Here is a 19,335-nt window from a genome sequence, read left to right on the forward strand (position 1 = left end):
TGAACATCTTCAAGGGATGGAGAACCAACCCATAACCTCCATAGGTAGGCCATTCCACGGTCATACGGACCTCACCTCTAAGAACGTTTATGTTTAGACAAGAGTTAGGTCGCTGCAATTTATGCCCGTTATTATGGCCTGGAAAAGGGGCTCCCGGCCAGCTCCCTCTTGTGCACCGGGCCCCAAGTGCCTTCTTTCCCCACCTCTCTTCCGTCCACCCCCAGCCAGCCCTCCTGGCAGCTTCCTGAGGCTCCACCCAGCTGGGCTTCTTGCCAAGGTGCCCCCCTTCCAAGCTCCCCTCGGCCTGGAGGGGACCACCTTGGACCTCTCAGCCAAGTCCTCCAACCTCTCCTGCCGTCCCTTCGTCTCCCGGCCTTGGCCTGGCCGCCACTTTTGTGTCCCTGCGCCAACCGCAGGCCCCGGCCGGGCCTGGAGTCGGCGCAGGGACACAAACGGCTGCAGCTCTGTGCCGGTGCAATACGCCTCCCCCGGCGCCCCGCAGCCTCGTCGGGCAGAGCTCGGGCGCCCGGGAGCGGCTGCCGCGCCACCCGCCGCCGACAGGGGCCGCCTCAGGACCGCCGGCGCCCGGGAGGCCGCCTGGCCGGCGGGGCGGTCAGCTGGCAGGGCGGGGGCGCCGCCCGACTCGAGAGAGGAGAGGCGGGGCGCGGCGGCGGCGGCGGCCACAGCGCGGAGAGTCCCGGCGGTTCAGGCGCGGCGCCCGGCAGGTGAGACGCGGGGCCGGCGGAGCCCCCGCTGTGGCCGTCGACGCGCGGGTGCCCTGCCGGGTGGGGGGAGAGACAGCTCGTCCGGCCGTTCCTCGACCGGCGCTGCCCCGTCTGCGAGCGGGCTCTGCCGCGGGACGGGCAACCGCGACTGCCGCCCGGCCCCTCCTGCCCGGGCCAGCGTGGCGGGCTGAGCTGGGGCTTCCGCGAATCCTCCGTGGCCGCCGCCGCTTCGCCTGCCTGCTCCGCGCAAGAAGCCGGCACCGTCGGGGCGCGTTCAGCTGCGCAGTCCCGGGCGGCGGGAGAGCAGCCCTTTTCCGGGCCAGAGCGCGGCCACTTGCCGGAGGAGTCGCCCGACCCACCGTCGCTCTGGCTCGGCGCCCCGCTCGTTTCGCTGGCCGGTCCCTGGCGGAAGCCCGGGAGAGCTGCGCGCCGGGCTCTTGCCGGAGGAGGGAGAGTCTCCCCCGGACAGTTTCCTCCCGCTTTGTCCCCCTCAGGAGAGGCCCCCCAGGGAACATGGCTCCGGCGGAGAAGATCAAGGCCAAGATCAAGAAGACGCTGCCGGTGACGGGGCCCCAGGCCCCCACCCTGAAGGAGCTGATGCACTGGTACTGCATGAACACCAACACCCACGGCTGCCGGCGCATCGTGGTCTCCCGGGGACGCCTGCGCCGCGTCCTCTGGATCCTCCTGACCTTGACAGCGGTGGGGCTGATCCTGTGGTACTGCGCCCAGTTGGTCATCAACTACTACACGGCCTCCGTCTCCGTCACCGTCCAGTTCCAGAAGCTGCGCTTCCCAGCCGTGACCATCTGCAACATCAACCCTTACAAGTAGGTGCTGGCGGTGGGCAGGAATCCGCAGCAGGGGACGGACAGAGGAAGACTATGGGGGGGGAGCGGGGGGGGCTTCTTCCTTTCCCTCCAAGTCCAAACCTTTCCTCGCCCCTCCCCCCCTTGTGCAGATACAGTGCCATAAAGGAGCACCTCGCAGACCTGGACAAGGACACCCTGTCAGTGCTGGAGTCCTTGTATAACTTCTCGGGAGACGGAAGCCAGCCCCGGGAACGCCGCGATGCGGGCAGGCGGCCCCCCGAGGAAAGCAAGTTTCTCAGGAAGTTTCCCCTGATGAAACTGGGCGACCTCCGCGCCAAGCCCACCATCAACGTCTCCGCCGGGTACAAGCGGCGGATGAATGCTGGCATCATCTCGGGCAGCTCCAGCATAGTCAACGTTAGGAGCCCCCGGGACATTGTGGGCTTCCAGCTGGTGAGGCTTCTTCTTCCGGGAGGGCTGGGGGTCTTTCCTGGGGTTGGAAGGAGCGGCAGGGCTTGTGGCCAAGGGGGAGCCCCCCCCCCTTGGCTCTGGCATGAGCCACGTGCCCACGGAGGGCCGAGAGGGAGGGGGCCTCCCACAGTTCAGAGGCCACCCGGGCTGCCTTCCTTCCCCAGCCTGTGGCGTTTCTTGCAGTGTGACACCAGCAACAAGAGCGACTGCACCGTGTACACCTTCAGCTCGGGCGTCAATGCCATCCAGGAGTGGTACAAGCTGCACTACATGAACATCATGGCTCAGATCAGTGCGGAGGAGAAAGAGCAGATGAGCTACTCGGCAGAGGAGCTGATGCTGAGCTGCCTGTTTGACGGGGACTCCTGCGATGCCAGGTTGGCTCTGGGCAAAGGGGAGGCAAGAGCAGCCGCCCGGGCAGCTCCTGCTTCACCCAAGAAAGAGAGAGGGGGAGAGAGGCTGGGGGAGGGCATGCCAGTCCTGGCCAGCTCAGAAGGGCGGCCCATTTCACCCAAGGGCTACGTTCTCACGGCCAGCTTAGCCTGCGAGCTGCACTGAACAGCCACCAGATTCGCTCCACCAATTAAGGGGCAGAAAAACTCCGGCCAGAATTAGTCCATGTTTGTAACTGACCCAGTTAAGCTCTCTGCTTTTCAGCCTCAGATCTCCGTTTGGAAGATAAGGAAGAAGGAGGGCAACCCTGTCACAAAGCCAGATTCCTGTTCTTGTCCATCCAGGCCGGAGGTCTCCAAACTTGGCAACTTTAAGACTTGCGGACTTCAATTCCTTCCTGGGAGTTGAAGTCCACAAGTCTTAAAGTTGCCAGGTTTGAGGACCCCTGATCCAGGCAGTAGAAACACGTCTCTCACACCTGTTTTTAGTTTGGGGAAGTGCATGCATACTATTCTTAGTAAAATGCTTCCTCTGTGGCCTCTCTCAGGAACTTCACTTCCTTCCACCATCCTCTCCACGGAAATTGCTACACCTTCAACAGTGGTCAAGGAGGGAAGATCCTGACCACGTCCATGGGAGGCAGTGAGAATGGTGAGAGCCGCAGGGGCTGCGGAGAGCTTGGGGCTGGAGCAAAGGAGAAGAGAGCCAGCAGCAGCCACTGGCGTCCTTCCTGACTCGCTTACCTGCGACTTCATTTTGCTGCTCTTGTTCCCAGGATCCTTTCCACCTCAGGCTGTCATCTCCTCAATCAGGTTGCCCGCCTGGCCGAGGCCGCGTCCATCCAAGGCCTCCTGGGGACCCTCGCTTGCCTGGCTGTTGGCCAGCCTGTTTCTTAGCCATGTTAGTCATGTCTCACCGTTATCATGGCCGCAGCTTATTAACCTAATCCCCGATTCTTGATGCCTAGTAGTCGCTCCTCACCTGGCACGGTTGTTTATAGAAGCCTCTTTAACAACCACCCTTCTGAAGGAGGATGCTGAGATACAGAGAATTGTGGTCCAGGATCCCCTCAGTTGCTCTCTCGGAGCGGCCCTTGAAGCTTCTTGGGATTTCTGGTCCTCTACACCCGCCTCCTGCAAGACTTACCTGGCCTATTTTTCATCTGGCATCTTTCATTCCAAGCTGCATCCCACTTCCACCTCTGGGCCACCCGAGGCGCCCTGGAGATGTTCCGTTTAGTTTAGGAGACTTCCAGGTGCACCTCCAGTCTTTGATGCCCGGGTGCCCAGCAGCCAGCAGCTCCTTCTGCTCCTTCCCGTGGTCCTTTTCTTCAGGAACTGACATTCGGGTCCCCAGTCTTAAGTCCTTTAACTTCTCCTTCTTCTCCACCTCCTCTTCCTCCTCTCTGATCTCCTGATGTTAGCATTGACGCGAGCGAAGTCCAGGGTCTCCTGTAGATTATGTCAAGGGGTTCATCAGCCTGACTCCCAAATGAGTGAGTGGGGACTGGAGGTACAAAACCTTGAAATGACGGCTTAGGATTTCAGAGTTGATTTAGTAGCTAGAGATTCCTCCCGTGTAAAACGTCTTTGCTATGCATGAGAGTAACTAGCCAGGTTTCTGTGGCCTTCGACTCCTTTTTTGTGGTTGGGAGACAAAAGCCTTCGTCTCAACCTGGATCCAGTTCTTTGCGCAGAACAGCAGAGCACCAAGCCCTTCCCTCGTTTGATAGACAGCATCTCAGCGTCCGGCAGCTCCCATTCGGTGGAAGGGCTTATCCAGGGAAGCCCAAGAGAACTGTTGGTGGGAGAAAAGCAGTGGATACTGGCTCAGTGGATGGGAAGCACAGTCGTGGACTGTCGAGGCTGAACTGGGCTCCTTGCCTGGGCCCTCGTTCAGGGATTCCTCAACAGGTGGCAGAATGAGATGGTTTCGGATCAGGAGATGCCCGTTGGGGCCTGGTCTTGTTTGGAGATAGAGCCAGTGTCCCTTTCTCTGGAGAGGGTTTGTTACCACCCAACCCATCCCTCGTCGAGGAGTGATTTGCAGTAGGAGTGTCGTAGTTGGGGCACCAGGCTAGACACCAGGAGAAGGTGAGTTCTTCCCCCGCCTTTCTGCAGCTGGGTCAGCAGAGGAAATCGCTTCGGGAAAACCTGGCCAAGAAAACTGCAAGGACTTTTCCAGGCAGCCCCTGAGAATAGAGGAGAGGAGAGGAGAGGAGAGTAGAACAGAAGAGAATTGGCCAAGTGTGATTGGACACACAAGGAATTTGTCTTGGTGCAAATGCTCTCAGTGTACATAAAAGAAAAGACACATTCGTCAAGAGCCAAGAATCATCAGGTACAACACAATGATAGTCACAGGGTACAATAAGCACTCAAGTCATACTAGGAAACAGTCAATATAGATCGGAAGGATACAAGCGACAAAGTTACAGTCCTACAGTCACAAGTGGGAGGGGATGGGTGATAAGGAGTGATGAGAAGATTAGTAGTAATAGTAGTGCAGACTTAGTAAATAGTTTGGCAGTGTTGAGGGAATGATTTGTTTAGCAGAGGGATGGCATTTGGGAAAAACTGTCCTTGTGTGTCTAGTTGTTCTGGTGTGCAATGCTCTATAGTGTCGTTTTGAGGGAAGGAGTTGAAACATGTCCAGGATGTGAGGGGTCTGTAAATATTTTCTCAGCCCTCTTTTTGACTCATGCAGCATGCAGGTCTTCCATGGAAGGCAAGTTGGTAGCAATTGTTTTTTCTGCAGTCCTGATTACTCTCTGACAGGATTGACATAATCAGACAGGATTGAACGGAAAAGGGGAAAACCTCCCAGCACCCAATTACACACAAGACGGATATCACCACTGGCCTAGAAGCATGTTCCCAACCTGCCCCCCACCCTTTGGTCCTGCTCATTCTACCTGCAGGGCCTCAGGTGGCTCCTGCTTCTCTGCCCAGGGCTGCAGGTGATCCTGTACATAGAAGAAGCCGACTACAACCCCTTCCTGGTGACCTCCACGGGGGCAAAGATTGTGATCCATGACCAGGACGAGTACCCCTTCATTGAGGACATCGGCACCGAGATAGAGACGGCCACGGCCACCTCCATCGGGATGCACTATGTGAGTGGCCCCACCTTGGGGTCTTCGGCCAGGGAGCAGGACAGGCTGGGAGGCTCTTTGGGAAATGGACTTTCGCGTGTTCTTTGCCCTGCCCTGCTCAAAGCTGCATCTCCTGGGCAGGTTAGATAGAGGCCCCCTTGGAGCCGTTGGCGGAAGGGTGTTCCCCTGGTGGTCCCAAGCCCCCTCCCCTGGGTTCCCCCAGGCCTCTCCCCAACAGAGCTCTTCTTTGGCCCGCTGCAGACCACGTCCCACCGCCTCAGCCGGCCATACAGCAACTGCACGGAGGATGGAGCGGATGTTCCCGTGCAGAACCTCTACAACAAAAGCTACTCGTTGCAGGTGAGTCCACCTTGACCGCCGCTGGCCGTGGCCTTTCCTGCAGCTGCCCCTGAGGAAGGACCCGTTAGATCTCGCCCCATTCAGCGAGGGCCCTGGGCCTTCCCTTCCCAGCTGTTCAGCGAATCGAGGCCGCCTTCTTTGCCCAGCCCAGGGTGACCTGCTTCAGTGGCCCTCCAAGCCCCGTGGCCCCTCCCTCCTTCCCTCCCTCCCACGGCTGCTAGGGGTTACGAGGAAGAAGACCATGGTGCCATCTCACCAGATCTCACCAGCACTCGATCCCCCCCGTGCAGATCTGCCTGCATTCCTGCTTCCAGAATTCGATGGTGAAAACCTGTGGATGTGCCCAGTACGCTCAGCCGCTGCCGGCTGGAGCCGAATTCTGCAACTATAAGAAATACCCCAATTGGAGTAAGTGTCCCCGAGAGGTCAGAGGTAGACTGCGTCCCCCTGGCTTTGGAGCACAGTTCTTGAAGCCCCCCTCTCTCCAAGGGGCTGAGGGGGCACAGGGTGGCTTTAGGGTCTCCAAAAGTGGCAGCCAAGCCAAGCTCTCCTCGTTTCCTGGGGCTGCCTCGGGCTGCCCCCCTTGGATTCTCCTTCCCTGCCCAAGCTCTGAAGAGAGGTCGTCCCCCCCACCCTTTCTCAGGGTCCCCCCGAGATGCTTCCTCCCTGGGCCCCTCCCCCCCTCCATCACGCTCCTTCCTCTTCCCCTGCAGTGTACTGCTACTACAAGCTACACGAACAATTTGTGAAAGAGCAGCTGGGCTGCCAGCAGATCTGCAGAGAAGCTTGCAAGTAAGTCCTGGCTGGAAAGCGCCCACCCCCCTCCCACCCCCCGTTCAGGCCCAGTGGAGCCCCCAGGGGTCTATGTCCCAGCAGGGCCTGCTCCAGCACTTAGAGACCCTCCCCCCATCACAATAAGAGTCCCTTCCGGTGCCGCTGCTGGGAGCTCTTCTCAACCCCTGTGCCTGGAAGCCCTGAACCAGGCGGATGCGCTCAGCGGGGAGGGGGCTGGGGGGCCCTGCCCTGCCTTGGAGGCCCCCGTTGCTCCCAGCTCCTCAGCCGCTGCCTCTCTCCGCAGATTGAAAGAGTGGACGCTGACCACCAGTCTGGCCCAGTGGCCGTCCAGCACGTCTGAGGCAAGTAAGGCAGGCCTGCCGGGCGCTGCCCTTCCGTACTCAGCTGGAGAGGCATTTGGGAGCCCCCAGCCCAGTTGGCTTCTAACCGGGCTCCAGCGGGTGCCAGAAGCACAGAGGGCGCCATCTTGCCGGCCTCCTTCTTCAGGGGGGAAGCGACCAGTGGAAATTGGGTTGGGGCCTGTGGGGACAGACACTCCGTCGCCCACCCCAGGCTGGGAGTGACCGTTCTGAGGAGGCCAACCGGGGAGGGGGGGGCACACTAGCGGTGGGATTCAAAAAATTTTACTACCAGTTCTGTGGGCATGGTGGGGTGTGGTGGGCATGACTTGGTGGGTGTGGCAGGGGAAGGATATACTGCAAAATCCCCCTTCCCTCCCCACCCCACTAACCTGCTTTCCAGCTCCGTTCTCCTGTGCAGGGCAACCAAAGGAGACCCAGCCGATCAGCTGGGACTCGATGGGAGGCAGAAAAGGGACGGGTCAAGCCAGTCAGAGGTGGCATTTGCCGATTTTCCAAACTGCTCATAATTTCCACTCCCTTTTCTCCAGAACCAGCTAAATACCGCGTGTACTGCCTCTGGCTAGGAAGGTTAAGTGGGCCTTGAGAGGAGGCGGGGGGGGGAGGAGAACCACGCAAAGACATTCCCGTAACCTTCTTGCTCTCTCTTCCTCCTCCTTGGAAGGAGTGGATCCTCCGCGTTCTCTCTTGGGACAAAGGCCTAAAGAGCCACAAGATGTTAAACAAGTAAGTTTCCCGCTGCCTCTTTAGCCGTCAGAACCCTTTGGCCCTCAGGGCCATTCCTGCCCCTGGGCCCCTCGTTGGCCGTCCCTCTTACTGGCTCTCTGCCCTTCCCTCCCTCCCTCCTTCCCAGGACAGACCTGGCAAATCTGGTGGTGTTCTACAAAGACCTGAACGAGAGGTTCATCACCGAAAATCCAGCCAACAATGTAAGTTTTTTTTTCCCTTTGACTAAGTTCCAGGCTGGCCTGCTTTGTGGGACCCAATTGCCCCCACAGAACCTGGACCCTTTGCTGGCCGGATGTCCAGAACCCCCCCTGCTGGCCCTTCCTGAGACAGGCGGAACAGGCAGTGCTGTGTTTCAAGTATTTCTGCCATCGGTTCAGTGGGTGTGGCTTGGCGGGCGCAGAGGCATTTTGAGTCACCTCCTGCAGTCCTGCCCTTTCCCGGTCGCTTCAGCGGCTGGCGCGTGGCACCCTCCTGGGCCACGCAAAGGAGCTGCACCTCAAACGCAGAAAAGGTAGGTGAGCGTGGGAGCCCGAGGCGAGGGCAGGGCATCCAATCCACCTGGCCTCCCTGCCCTCCGAGCAACCGGCGTCTCCCGGGGGTGGCGGGGGGACCTGGGGGGGCCTTGGCAACCCCTGGATCTGGCTCAGGAGTCCGGGGCACGTCTGTCCACCTCCTCAGCCAGGATCTGGGCGGTCACCCTCTGGAGGCTACGGGAGTCACACTCGCATCTCTCCCCCCAGCTTGTCCTGCTCCTGTCCAACTTTGGCGGCCAGCTGGGGCTGTGGATGAGCTGCTCGGTGGTCTGTGTCATTGAGATTGTGGAGGTCTTCTTCCTGGACACGTTCTGCATTGTCCTGCGCCACCAGTGGCAGAAAGTCAAGCGGTGGTGGAGGGGCCACTCAAGCGCGCAGGACCAAAAAGAGGCCGATGGGGGCCCCCCAACCAGCCCAGAGCAGGGGTATCACAACGCGGCCTGCGCCCAGGACGACGACGACGACCCCCCCACCTTCAACACGGCCATGCGGCTGTCCCCGCCCCAAACGCCCCCACCCAACTATAACACGCTGCAACACATCAGCCCCTTTTCGGAGCAGCTGGAGGACACCCTGGAGGTCAGGGCCCAGTGAGGCCCAGCGGTCTCCACAGAAAGCCCCGGGGGACTTGGAGTGCTGCCACAGGAGGCCGGAAGCGACTCCCTGTGCAAGGCTCAATTGGGGGCGTGCATTGCCCCCCCCTTCATCTCTGCCCTTGTGGGTGGGGGGCTGCTGTTACCACGCGTGAGGATGGCAGGCAGGGCACTCGGGCGAAGTGGCATCCGTTCCATGAACTCTGGACAGGAGTGGCGTTCTCTCTCCGTTGGGAAGCCTCTCTGGTGGCCAAATGGCCCCATCCTGGAGTCCAGGGCGTGGCCCAGGAGAGCTCCAGGCACCTCTGGGGGGCAGCCACAGTGTGAGCATCTAAGGCTGGCTCATTGGCTGGGGGGGCAGGAGGCCAGTTCCCCAGGAGGCGGGGAGCACTTGCTGACCTTAAGGCCTCTGCCTGACTGGCTCTATTTCAGCTAGTCCTGGAAAGTCCAAAACATCCTTAAAGATCCATCTCATCCTGGGAACCCTTTTTCTTTTTTTTTTTTTGAACTATTACCATCTGGCAGACAGTACAGGACAATAATAAAAACAAGGACAAATAGGCTGAAAAACGGCCTCTAACCCAGGGCAGTAGCTCTTTTGAATTCCACTGCATATAGTGCAATGTTGTTGCGGTGTCGGGAGTTTTCGGTTCAATGTGTGGAGTGTGAGGGATGTGTGTTTGTGTTTGTTTTCATGGCCATGATGTGCACTGAAGATGGTGTTTGATTTCGTTGTATGAGGTGCAATGGCAATAAAGGAAACGAAACGCAACCCTGCTCAGGCCGGCTGCAGTCAGAAGGAGAATCCGCTGCCCCTCCTGGGACGGCACCTCCTGCAGAGCCCCCAAGTCCTGCGGGAAGATGTGGGGGGCAAGCCGGAGGGGCGTAGCGGGCTGGTGCCTGCGCAACCGACAGCCTTTGAGTGCCTCAAGAGTGGCCCCTGCAAAGGAGGGCAGCCGAGGCTGAAGGCTAATCAGACTGTCTTAGACGGAGCAGTGCCTGTGGCTCTCTGGCCCTTCTGCAGGGAATTGGGGGGCGGGATTTCTGGGGGGAAGGATTTCACCACCCCCTCCTGATCCAGCAGGGCCCTCCCCTCTGTTAGAGCTGCTGTGGTGTTCAGCCTTCCCTGGGGGGTGAGGGGGCGTTGCAGGCAAATGGGCACCTCACCCCAAAGGGCTTCTCCTTTTGCAGAGCAATGGAGGGGGTGTTGCTTTGGCCCCGCCTTTATGGACATGGAGACAAGCAACAATGTCCAGGCTGGGAGGGGAGGGGCCAGGGGCCAGGCAAGTGGGGGGGGGGGCGGCTGCCGCCCCCAGTCTCAGCAGTTCCCTGGCCAGCTGCTTTACTGGACCACCTATTTCTGCCTCCCTCCCCCCCCCCCCTGCATCGAAGGTAGGTGCTTCAGGGTGCTCAGCGCTTCCTTTCCTGTCAAAAGGGCTGAACCTCACATGAGGAATCGCTTCTCCCACGCAGACCCACAGCAGCCCCCCCCCACCCTTGGCAAGCCACAAAGACAACACAAGGACAACAGTTGCACAACGTTGCAATTCCACAGAAACCACAATGATGCATTTACATCAGGGCATGATGGAAGCTCAGAGGTCATGGCCATTGCAAGATCCGCCATTGCACCGTCTCTCTCTCTCTCTCTCTCTCACACACACACACACGGCCCCTGCAGATGCCCCTCCCCCCGATCTCAGAGCCATCAGCTGGCGCCCACCGGCATCCCCCTCAAGGCTCAGGTTTCCACAGAAATCCTGCTCGGGGCTGCCAGTGGGTTCAGAATCCAGCTCAAGGCCCTCTGGGTCAAGTTGTCAAGGAGTGAGACCCTCCCTCCTGGCCTCTGAGTTGGTCGTTTTCTGTGCAATGCACCAGGTCCTCACACAGTCAAGATAGCTGCTAAGCTGCCCCAACCAGAAATGAGCCACGCTTTGATGGCAACCGCATTTGTCACGGACTGGGGAGGGGTCTTCCTGAAAGGGGGGGGCACAAAAGGCCATGGCTGCCTGTTTGGAAGGAGGCAATAATGCCCAAGCCGAAAAGACTGGCTTCCTCTCCCTTCTCCTTGCTGAGTGCTGAGACGGGGTGAGGAGGTTGTGGTGGGCCGGGCCGCTCACCAGCTGCCGCTTGTGGCAAAAGCTCATGGGAAGCAGCCTTGGGGGGCCCTCCCCGCCCAGGAAAAGGGCTCCCCTCCTTTGCTGCCAGCCAAGCACTGAGGGCTCAGGATCCCTGCTGCAAAGAAGGAAGCCCTGCCTGGGCAGAAGTGCCCAAGCTCCACGGAACAGCCACCTCGCCGCATTCTCCCACCGCATCCCTTACTTGGAGAGAGGCAGCCCTTGGCACTCGCTGGCCCCTCCATTGCCCCCACCCCCACTGAATCAAGGATCTCCTGTAAATCAAAGGGAGGCCCGCAGAGAACAGACCTCCCCCCCCCCCCCCCCGTGCCGGGGCCAGGCACTCAAGGCCAGGGCAAAGCATCCCCCCAGCCCATGGGACTTCCTTTCAGGAAAGATTGGCTGGCGGCACCAGGTGAGGGTTGGCGTGTATGAACGCCTTCCAGCAAATCGTGTTTCAGGTTGCAAAATCGGTTTTGTCCGCACTTTTGTTTCTTGGTGTTTCTGGCTGTTTATCTGCTCGTCTTTGCAGCCATCCCAGGAGTTGAAGAGGGCAGAGCTCTGCCCCCAAAGTGGTACTGGGGGGGAAGGCGAGGTGTGAAGGTGTGGGGTGGGAAAAAGAAGAAACCGACCAAGCTTTTCTGCACTAGTACTGATGATGTTACCTAACTGGGTGACGAAACATCTGCAAGAAAACAACCAAGCTCTGAGACCAGCAGGGACCCCCTAGCTTTCTGTCCCGAGGAGCAGCCCTTCCCCATTTCCAGCCAAGGGACAGAAGGCTCCGGGGGGGCTTTGCTTCCCCCACCAGGATGTTTCTCCTGTTCTGCTTATTATTGTCTGGATGGCATAAAGCAGACAGAGTAACTTCACCAACCATCCACACAAAGTCTTTTTTATTGGTTCATCAGGCATCCTTATCAACTCACATTTATGACAAGGTTCTTCTTAATGTCCAATCCTTTGCATATCTGAATTGTGGTGTAGAAAGATAATAAACTCTCATCCCCATGATGGTTGAAGCAGCTGTGTGGTATGTGGATCCAGACGAGAGTGAGGGAGCCTCCCCCAACCCAACAAGGGTCAATTTAGTGACCAATCTGGATTACAGATGTGACCACACGACACGAACCACATTTCCCAGGATACCTCAACTACATTTGCCATGATGCATTCCCTTAAGGGGACAGCTCTCAATTCCTAACTAACTATCCCAAATCCCACTAACTCTAAAATGTCTGGACAGCACAGGCTTCCTCCTGGGTAAAGGCATCACCTGGGGCTGACTGTCATGGTGGCCACCAGCAGTTCCTGAACAAAAGGTCCACTCCGCCCAGGACAGGGGACCGTCCCACAGGCTCTTCCTCCTAGACGCAACCTGCTGCCAAGGGGACCTGATTGCTCATCTCTGTAGTGGCCCCCTTGAGAAATCCTCAGTCCTGACTGTGCTGGTCTCAGCAGGGATTGCCTTCCAAGCAGAGGTGGCCTTCCGCAGGTTCTGAGCAGTTCTGGAGATCCGGGAGTGGAAATTCTGAGTAGTTCAGAGAACCGGCCAATCCCACCTCTGACTGGCCCCACCAACCCCGTCTCTTCTCTGCCTCCCATCCAGTCCCAGCTGGCTCTTTCCCCTAGATTTTATGTATTCCACCCAGTGAAAGAGGCACCGTTTCCACCAGCTCTGGGCTCCTTCTGATGTCTGCCACCCATATCAGCAAGGCGGTTTCCCCGTCAGTTCACTCCGGGCAGTTCAAGGGTGATGCCACCAGTTTCCCAAGCAGCCTGACCCTACTGCCCTCAGCCCCACAGTGGGAGGGCATCAAATTGCACCTGGCAGTGAAGCAAAGGGGGCTCCTCCAAGCTGGACTGAGGTTTTTCCTCCAGGAGCTTCTCCCCACTTTCACCCAATCATAATGAAAACCTGGGCTGGCCCCCTTTTTTCTGCCCTGCTCCCATGGCGTTACCTTCCCCTCTTTCGCAGCCCGAGGGGTGGGGGTGGGGGGTTGGCCTGTGCCAAGAGTTGCCACAAGGGCAGAGCAATTCTTCTGCTGCTCTCCAGCACCCTTTGCAGAGGTGGAAGAATTGGGCAAGCAGCAGCCAGCAAGTAGAGAGGCCCTTCTGGGTCATATCCAGCCTTCAACCATCTAGTCATCCGCCTCCCTAAAGGGCGACACTCAGCCAGTAGTTGGTAGACTGCTCCTTCCATGATTTAATGCCGTGGCCCTTCCTGGTTTGTCACAAGGCTGAAAGACTGAAGTTGTGGCCTCTGACATCACCCCTTCCTCCCCCCAAATAGGGACCCAGCATTTGTTGCCTCCAGAGAGGAGGGCGGGGGGAAGGGGAGATACGCTGACTGCACTTCCTGCTTGTGACTCCACTCGTGAGTCCTTCTCAAAGTTAGTTTTGAAATGTTTGTGCAACTCCCTTTGCTTGGGCAGGCTTTGCAGGAGAGGCGCGCATCAGCCTCCCTGTCCTGGAAAGTCCGCAATGAGCTGGGAACATGGAGGAGGAGGTTTGTCAAACAGCTCAGCTTGAGTAAAAACACAGCTGCCTGTCACTCCACCATTGTATTTGATGCAATTAAAACTTGTGTTATGGAAACATTCCTATTATATCTCTCTGAGCTTATTCAGACATTGTTGATCAGATTTACTGATAGCATTTAAAAGCTGTCCAGCAGTTTGTTCTTCACATGAGTAATTCTAAAATGCAATACAAAATTTGGACCTCTTGATGGGGAAGGGGTCAATCAGACACGTCCCCAAACAAGCTGCAGCCTTTTTTCCCAAGATTGTCTCAGGCTGGAAATAACGTCTGACATCAAAAATGTCATCAAAAAAGCACAACAAAGAATGTTCTTTCTGCGCCAACTCAGAAAGCTCAAACTGCCCAAGGAGCTGCTGATCCAGTGCTGCAGAGGAACTATTGAGTCTGTCATCTGCACCTCTATAACTGTCTGGTTTGGTTCTGCAACCCAACAAGACAGACACAGACTTCAGAGAGTAATTAGGACTGCAGAAAAAACAATTACTACCCACCTGCTTCAATTGAGGACCTGTATACTGCACGAGTCAAAAAGAGGGCTGTGAAAATATCTACAGACCCCTCACATCCCGGACATAAACTGTTTCAACTCCTTCCCTCAAAGAGCACTGCACACCAAAACAACTAGACAGTTTTTTCCTGAACGCCATCTCTCTGCTAAACAAATAATTCCCTCAACACTGTCCAACTATTTACAAAGTCTGCATTACTCTTACTATTAACCTTCCCATCCCTCCTTATCACTCATCCCCTCCCACTGTATGATTGTAACCTTGTTGCTTTTATCGTAATTATTTTTATTGACTGTTTCCTGGTATGATTTGATTGCTTATTGTATCCTATGACTATGATTAAGTGTTGTACCTTATGATTCTCGACTCTTGACAAATGTATCTTTTCTTTTATGTACACTGAGAGCTTATGCACCAAAGACAAATTCCTTGTGTATCCAATAACACTTGGCCAACAAAGAATTCTATTCTATTCCATATTCTATTCTATTCTATTTCTATTTCTATTTCTATTTCTATTTCTATTTCTATTTCTATTTCTATTCCATTCCATTCCATTCCATTTTATTCTAAATAAAAGCAACTCTGAAATCGACAGTGTTAACGGCTTTCCTCTTATTTTTTAATTCCAGGTATCTGACACCCTCTATTCTCTGCCTCCCATTGAGTCCCAGCTGGGTCTCCTTTGGTTGCCCTGCACAGGAGAACAGGGCTGGAAAGCAGGTTAGCGAGGTGGGGAGGGAAGGGGGATTTTGCAGTATATCCTTCCCCTGCCACGCCCACCAAGCCACGCCCACAGGACCGGTAGTAAAAAACTTGAATCCCACCACTGAAGCACCAGCTGTTTGTCCTCCTGAAACTGCTGAAAGAACCAGAGACAAAGCTTTCCAACGAAGTCGTGAAGAGCCTGGAGCTTTGGGTCTCTTCCTTGGCGATGCTCCTGGCCTCCTGAATGTTCCTGGTCTTCTCAGGAAGCAGGAGGCCAAGAGGCCTGTGTCTTACGAATCCAGGCTTGCCTGAATGCATATAACAACAGAAGACGGGCTCTGCAGCTAATCCCGTTCCTCACAGCAAGGAAAGCCCAGCCTCCTGCTTACTTCGGGAATACCGGCCTCATGAAATACCTGCAGGGGTTTCCACGGAGTTGCTATTCCTCCAGAATACGGTTGCTCAGGGAGGTGGGTATGCTTGGCTCAAAGGTTCAAGCCCTGGATATCAGCTGGCAATGCCACCTCTTGTACTCTCTCCTGTCCCAGAAAGCTACTCTTCCAGTCCCTTCAAAGGGGAGCTTCCCCCTACACCAAACTGCCCCCTGTGGCACCCTCTGCCCTTTCCTGGAGGGATCAGCATGTCTCCAGAAGAGCTGAGGGCGTCATGCCCCCTCCCCAAATCCCTCAGGAAACAACAATGGAATGAAAAACTGCTGGTGACCTTCTACCACTGCACCATAGAGAGTGTTTTAACTTACTGCACCTCTGTATGGTTTGCCAATTACACAATGACAGATAGGAAAGCACTCCAGAGGGTTAACGACATTGCCCAGAGGATCCTGGGTTGCCCTCTCCCCTCTTTGGAAAAGCTTTATAGCTCCTGCTACCTTAGGAAAGTTCAAAACATCCTCAAAGATGCATCTCATCCTGGGCACCCCTTTTTTTTTCAACTATTACCATCTGGCAGACGGTACAGAATAATAAAAACAAGGACAAATAGGCTGAAAAACAGCTTCTCTCCCAGGGCAGGAGCTCTTTTGAATTCTAGTGCAATATTAATGCAATATCAGGGGTTTTCAATTCAATGTGTGGAGTGTGAAGGATGTGCGTTTGTGTTTATTTTCATAGTTATAACGTACACTGAAGATGGTGTTTGATTCCATTGTATGAGGTGCAATGACAATAAACTAAACTAAACTAAACTGCCCCGGAACCACACTGGATTACTGTTGCCACAATTGGACTAATATTTTTCCAATACTAGAAAAAAACGGATCTAGAAAAGCTCCTCCTTGTTTATCCTCCTTTGAGAAAAAGCCCCATCAGACTTACACCCTCCCCGGCCTGGTTTTTGGAGAAGGAAGAAGGCGCAGGAGACACAGTCGATGACTAAGGACGGCAGCTCAGCAGAAAAGCGATGCCAAGGAGAGGAGCGGTGGCTGAACTCCCCAACTTAGCTTGAAAGCTGATGGGCTGGGAAGCTCCCCAAGAGCCTCCATCCCCCCTGAAAAAACAGCCCCGCCCTTCCTCCAAACCTGCTCAACCTGAGGCGCAGGCCGTCCCGGGAAGGGAGTTGGCAGAAAAGGAAGTGAAGCTCAGCTGAAGCCACAGGCAAAGGTGGGGTTTCCTCTGGGGCCTCCTTGGTGACATGATCTGTGGCCAGGATCACGCTCTGCAGGGCCGGCCCTTGGCCAGACACTGCATGGCTGATCCAGGTTGCGCTCTTCGATCCGGCCAGCCGAGTCTCCTGACTTCAGTTCACAACAAACCCTGGTTTCCAAGCTCTGCTTCTGCGCTGCTGGAAGGGCATTATGGAGACCACCTGAGCTGGTGCAGTGGTTAGAGGGCAGCACTGCAGGCTGATCCTGGCCGGCTCAAGGTTGACTCAGCCTTCCACCCTTCCGAGGCAAGTAAAAGGAGGACCTAGATCAGGTGTCTTCAAACTTGACAGCTTTAAGAGTTGGGACTTCAACTCCCAGAGTTCCTCCTCCAGTCATGCTAGCTCAGGAATTCTGGGAGTTGAAGTCTTAAACTTGCCATGTTTGAAGACCCTTGACCAAGATTGTGGGGGGCAATAGGCTGACATTTGTAAAAAGTGCTTAAAATAAAACACTGTGGAGAAGAAGGTAAGTCTAAGTGTTATTGCAACTCCTCCTCCTCCAACCAGGCCTACTACTATTTGCCCTGAGGGCCCCCACTGTGAAAGACCCCTCCCCACTAGCTGATTGGCAGGGTGGGCTGGGACGGACAGGAGCCTCCCACCTAGACTTCCAGAAAGGGGAGGGCAGGAGACACCCCAGGCACCCAGGGGGAAGGGGGGGGCGCTCAGGTTGATAGCTGCTGCCAATTCAGAGATGGGCAATGGCACTGAAGCTCCGTCTTGCCCCGTTGCCTGTAGGGAGAGCATCAGCCAGGGAAGCCCAGCTACGGCCCCAAAGGCTGGTGGGGCCCTGGGCTTCGCCACCATCCCACAGCAGGAAGGACGGAAGGGAGAACCCCAGAAACTCCCGCCGTCTTCTCCGCTTATGGAAGCCAAGCCTGCCAATGTGTCGGGCACTGGAAGAGCGAAGGGGAGTGGGGGGTGGGGGCTCAGTCAGGGGCCTGTGCGAGGAAGGCCCCGCCCTTTCGGTGGGATGCCCGGAGCCCCCGCGGCGCTCGCTCTCCTTCCCCTGAGACGGCTGGAAGCGTCCGCAGCCGCCACCGCCCAGCCGCCCTCCAGCTGCCCGGCCTGGGCTTCTCCGGCCGTCCGGGGGCGCGGCGAGGCCCTCGGAAGACTCCTGGACTGGAGGATCCCCCGCCTCTGGCCCGCTGGGACGACGCGAGGCAAAGAACGGCCCCGGGAGCCCCTCCAGGGCCGGGCAAAGGAGGCCGAGCAGGGGCGGGAGCGCCCGGACAGCCGCGCCTTCCCGACGGGGGTGGCTGCCGCGCCTCCTCCGCCGACCGCGCTGGGCAATTCCCCGGGCGGCAGAAGCGCCCGGTCCAGAGCGGCGCAGCGGGCGGAGGCAGCAGCAGAGGAGGGCCGCCGCCGCCGCCGCCGCCGCCGCGGTTTCCCGGACCAGGAGAGCCGCCCACCCGCCCGCCCCGTCGAAGAGAGCGAGGCGCCCAGGAAGAAGAAGCGCGCGGCGCCGACAGGTGAGGGCGGCGGCGGCGGCGGCGGCGGCGCCTCAGCCGCGCTCGTCCTCCGGCTCTGCCCTGCGAGCGGCGGCCCTGGCGAGCGCGGCCCGAGTCTGGCGGGCGAGCGCGGGAGGAAACTTCTCAGCCGGACGGGAGGCGGAGCCGGCCGGCTTTGCGGGGCTCCCGGGCAGGTGCCGCTCCCACTGCGGGGCTCTCCGCGGCGGGCAAGGCGGGCCTTTTCCTGCCCTTCAACCGGCCTCCCTGGGGCTTAACCCCGGCTTGTTTTGCGGCCGGAGTGAGCGCCAGCAGCCGCCACCTGCCCTCCACGGCGGCCTCTTCGGCGTCGGCGCCGCTGCCCAGCAGCTTCAGCCCCGCTTGCTAGGATCCGCCTTCCCGGGGCAGCTTCCCCGGGCGCCGCTTTAAAGCGGAGAGGCGAAGCCCGGGGGGCCCTTGAAGCGGCCGACGCCCAGCCTCGAGGAGTTCCCCGGGCGTCGGTGGCGACGGGTCTCATCTCTCGGCCTCCCCCCCCGTCAGTTGGCGACCCCACCCGAGCCCCTCCCTGCCCCTGGCCGAAGGAGCCGCTCTTCTCCTTTGAAGAGCGGGGGCTGCTGCTCGGCGCCTTCTGAGTTTTGCTCCAGCCAAATTAGCCTGTTTCCAAAACACGCCTTGGACTGCGATGAACTGGGATCAATGGGACAAGTCTTGGAGAAATCCGTGCTGAGGTTTCCTCGTTGCTGCCATTTGAAGGCTCCGGCAGAGAGTTTACGCGGGGACCTGTTGTCAGACAAAACTAGAATTCTCTGCATCTTCCCGGTCCCTGTCTTGTTATTGGGATGGTCTGCCGTTGAGTTTTTAGCCTTTAAAGAGCTCCCTCCCGATTCCCAATGCGACCTTTCTCCGTTTTATTTATCTCGAGCATTATTGTTTCTCCAAATCCAATAAAATTGTGGGTTTTTTTAAGTCTAAGGAACACGCTGGGGGGAGACTTAGCTTTAGTTTCTCCTACAATCAGAAAGTGCCCCGTCTTCCACTCTCACTTCTTCCACTAAATCTTGCACTGTTGGTGAGAGAGTTTTGAAGAGAGAGTTGTTAGCAATGGAAGTCAGGAATTTTCTGGAGGGGTTGCAGGTAGCAGAGTTTGGTCTCCCAACAGGGGCAATCAAAATCCTATACCGGGACTATTTCATATCTCTTTGAAGGATCAACTCTTTCCTTTGGGAAGTTTTCGTCCCAGGAGGAAACGTGGACTGAAGGGCAATAGAAGACACGAAGAGCAGAAAATCCTCTGATCCATTTTTTCCTCTTTCTTTAATCAGAGACGCTCAATAGCACAACAAAGTGCAGACATAGCATACAGAATGGAATTTTTTGTTGACCAAGTGTGGTTGGACACACAAGGAATTTGTCTTGGTGCAAATGCTCACAGTGTACATAAAAGATACATTTGTCAAGAGTCAAGAATCATCAGGTACAACAC

General features: G+C 57.0%; 2 protein-coding genes across 7 annotated transcripts in view; both read left to right on the forward strand.

The window, feature by feature from the left end:
• The first annotated feature begins 643 nt into the window (after nt 1-643).
• SCNN1G (sodium channel epithelial 1 subunit gamma) lies at nt 644-9,632 on the forward strand. 2 transcript variants are annotated; one of them, XM_087912594.1, is made up of 13 exons: nt 644-725; nt 1,220-1,555; nt 1,687-1,990; nt 2,192-2,385; nt 2,949-3,052; nt 5,353-5,516; nt 5,757-5,855; nt 6,146-6,263; nt 6,569-6,647; nt 6,934-6,991; nt 7,674-7,735; nt 7,863-7,938; nt 8,479-9,632. In XM_087912594.1, exons 2-13 carry the CDS (start codon nt 1,239-1,241, stop codon nt 8,863-8,865), a joined length of 1,962 nt encoding a protein of 653 aa, XP_087768720.1. In that variant the 5' UTR covers nt 644-725; nt 1,220-1,238; the 3' UTR covers nt 8,866-9,632. The 2 variants fall into 2 exon arrangements, with proteins under 2 accessions (XP_087768720.1, XP_087768721.1); XM_087912595.1 differs by having other exon boundaries at nt 667-725; nt 1,225-1,555.
• A 7,954-nt stretch (nt 9,633-17,586) lies between these two features.
• Nucleotides 17,587-19,335, forward strand: part of SCNN1B (sodium channel epithelial 1 subunit beta) — a 28,762-nt gene continuing 27,013 nt past the window's right edge. For 2 of the 5 annotated variants that reach the window (XM_026704017.2, XM_087912590.1), the window contains exon 1: nt 17,587-17,876. The gene's annotated coding sequence lies outside the window, so the exon portion shown is untranslated. The remainder of the gene's footprint in view (nt 17,877-19,335) is intronic. The other 3 variants (XM_087912584.1, XM_087912585.1, XM_087912591.1) reach the window with 2 other exon arrangements.

The sequence above is a fragment of the Pseudonaja textilis genome, chromosome 14 (genome assembly GCF_049901715.1).
Source record: "Pseudonaja textilis isolate UNSWEBS1 chromosome 14, rPseTex1.2, whole genome shotgun sequence".
Lineage (NCBI taxonomy): Eukaryota > Metazoa > Chordata > Lepidosauria > Squamata > Elapidae > Pseudonaja > Pseudonaja textilis.

Bases quoted from the DNA above. Each gene is read 5' to 3' on its own strand.
- SCNN1G (XM_087912594.1), top strand. From the start codon at position 1,239: ATGGCTCCGGCGGAGAAGATCAAGGCCAAGATCAAGAAGACGCTGCCG. The intron at 1,556-1,686 runs GTAGGTGCTGGC...CCCCTTGTGCAG, and splicing joins TGCAACATCAACCCTTACAA to ATACAGTGCCATAAAGGAGC. The intron at 1,991-2,191 runs GTGAGGCTTCTT...CGTTTCTTGCAG, and splicing joins ACATTGTGGGCTTCCAGCTG to TGTGACACCAGCAACAAGAG.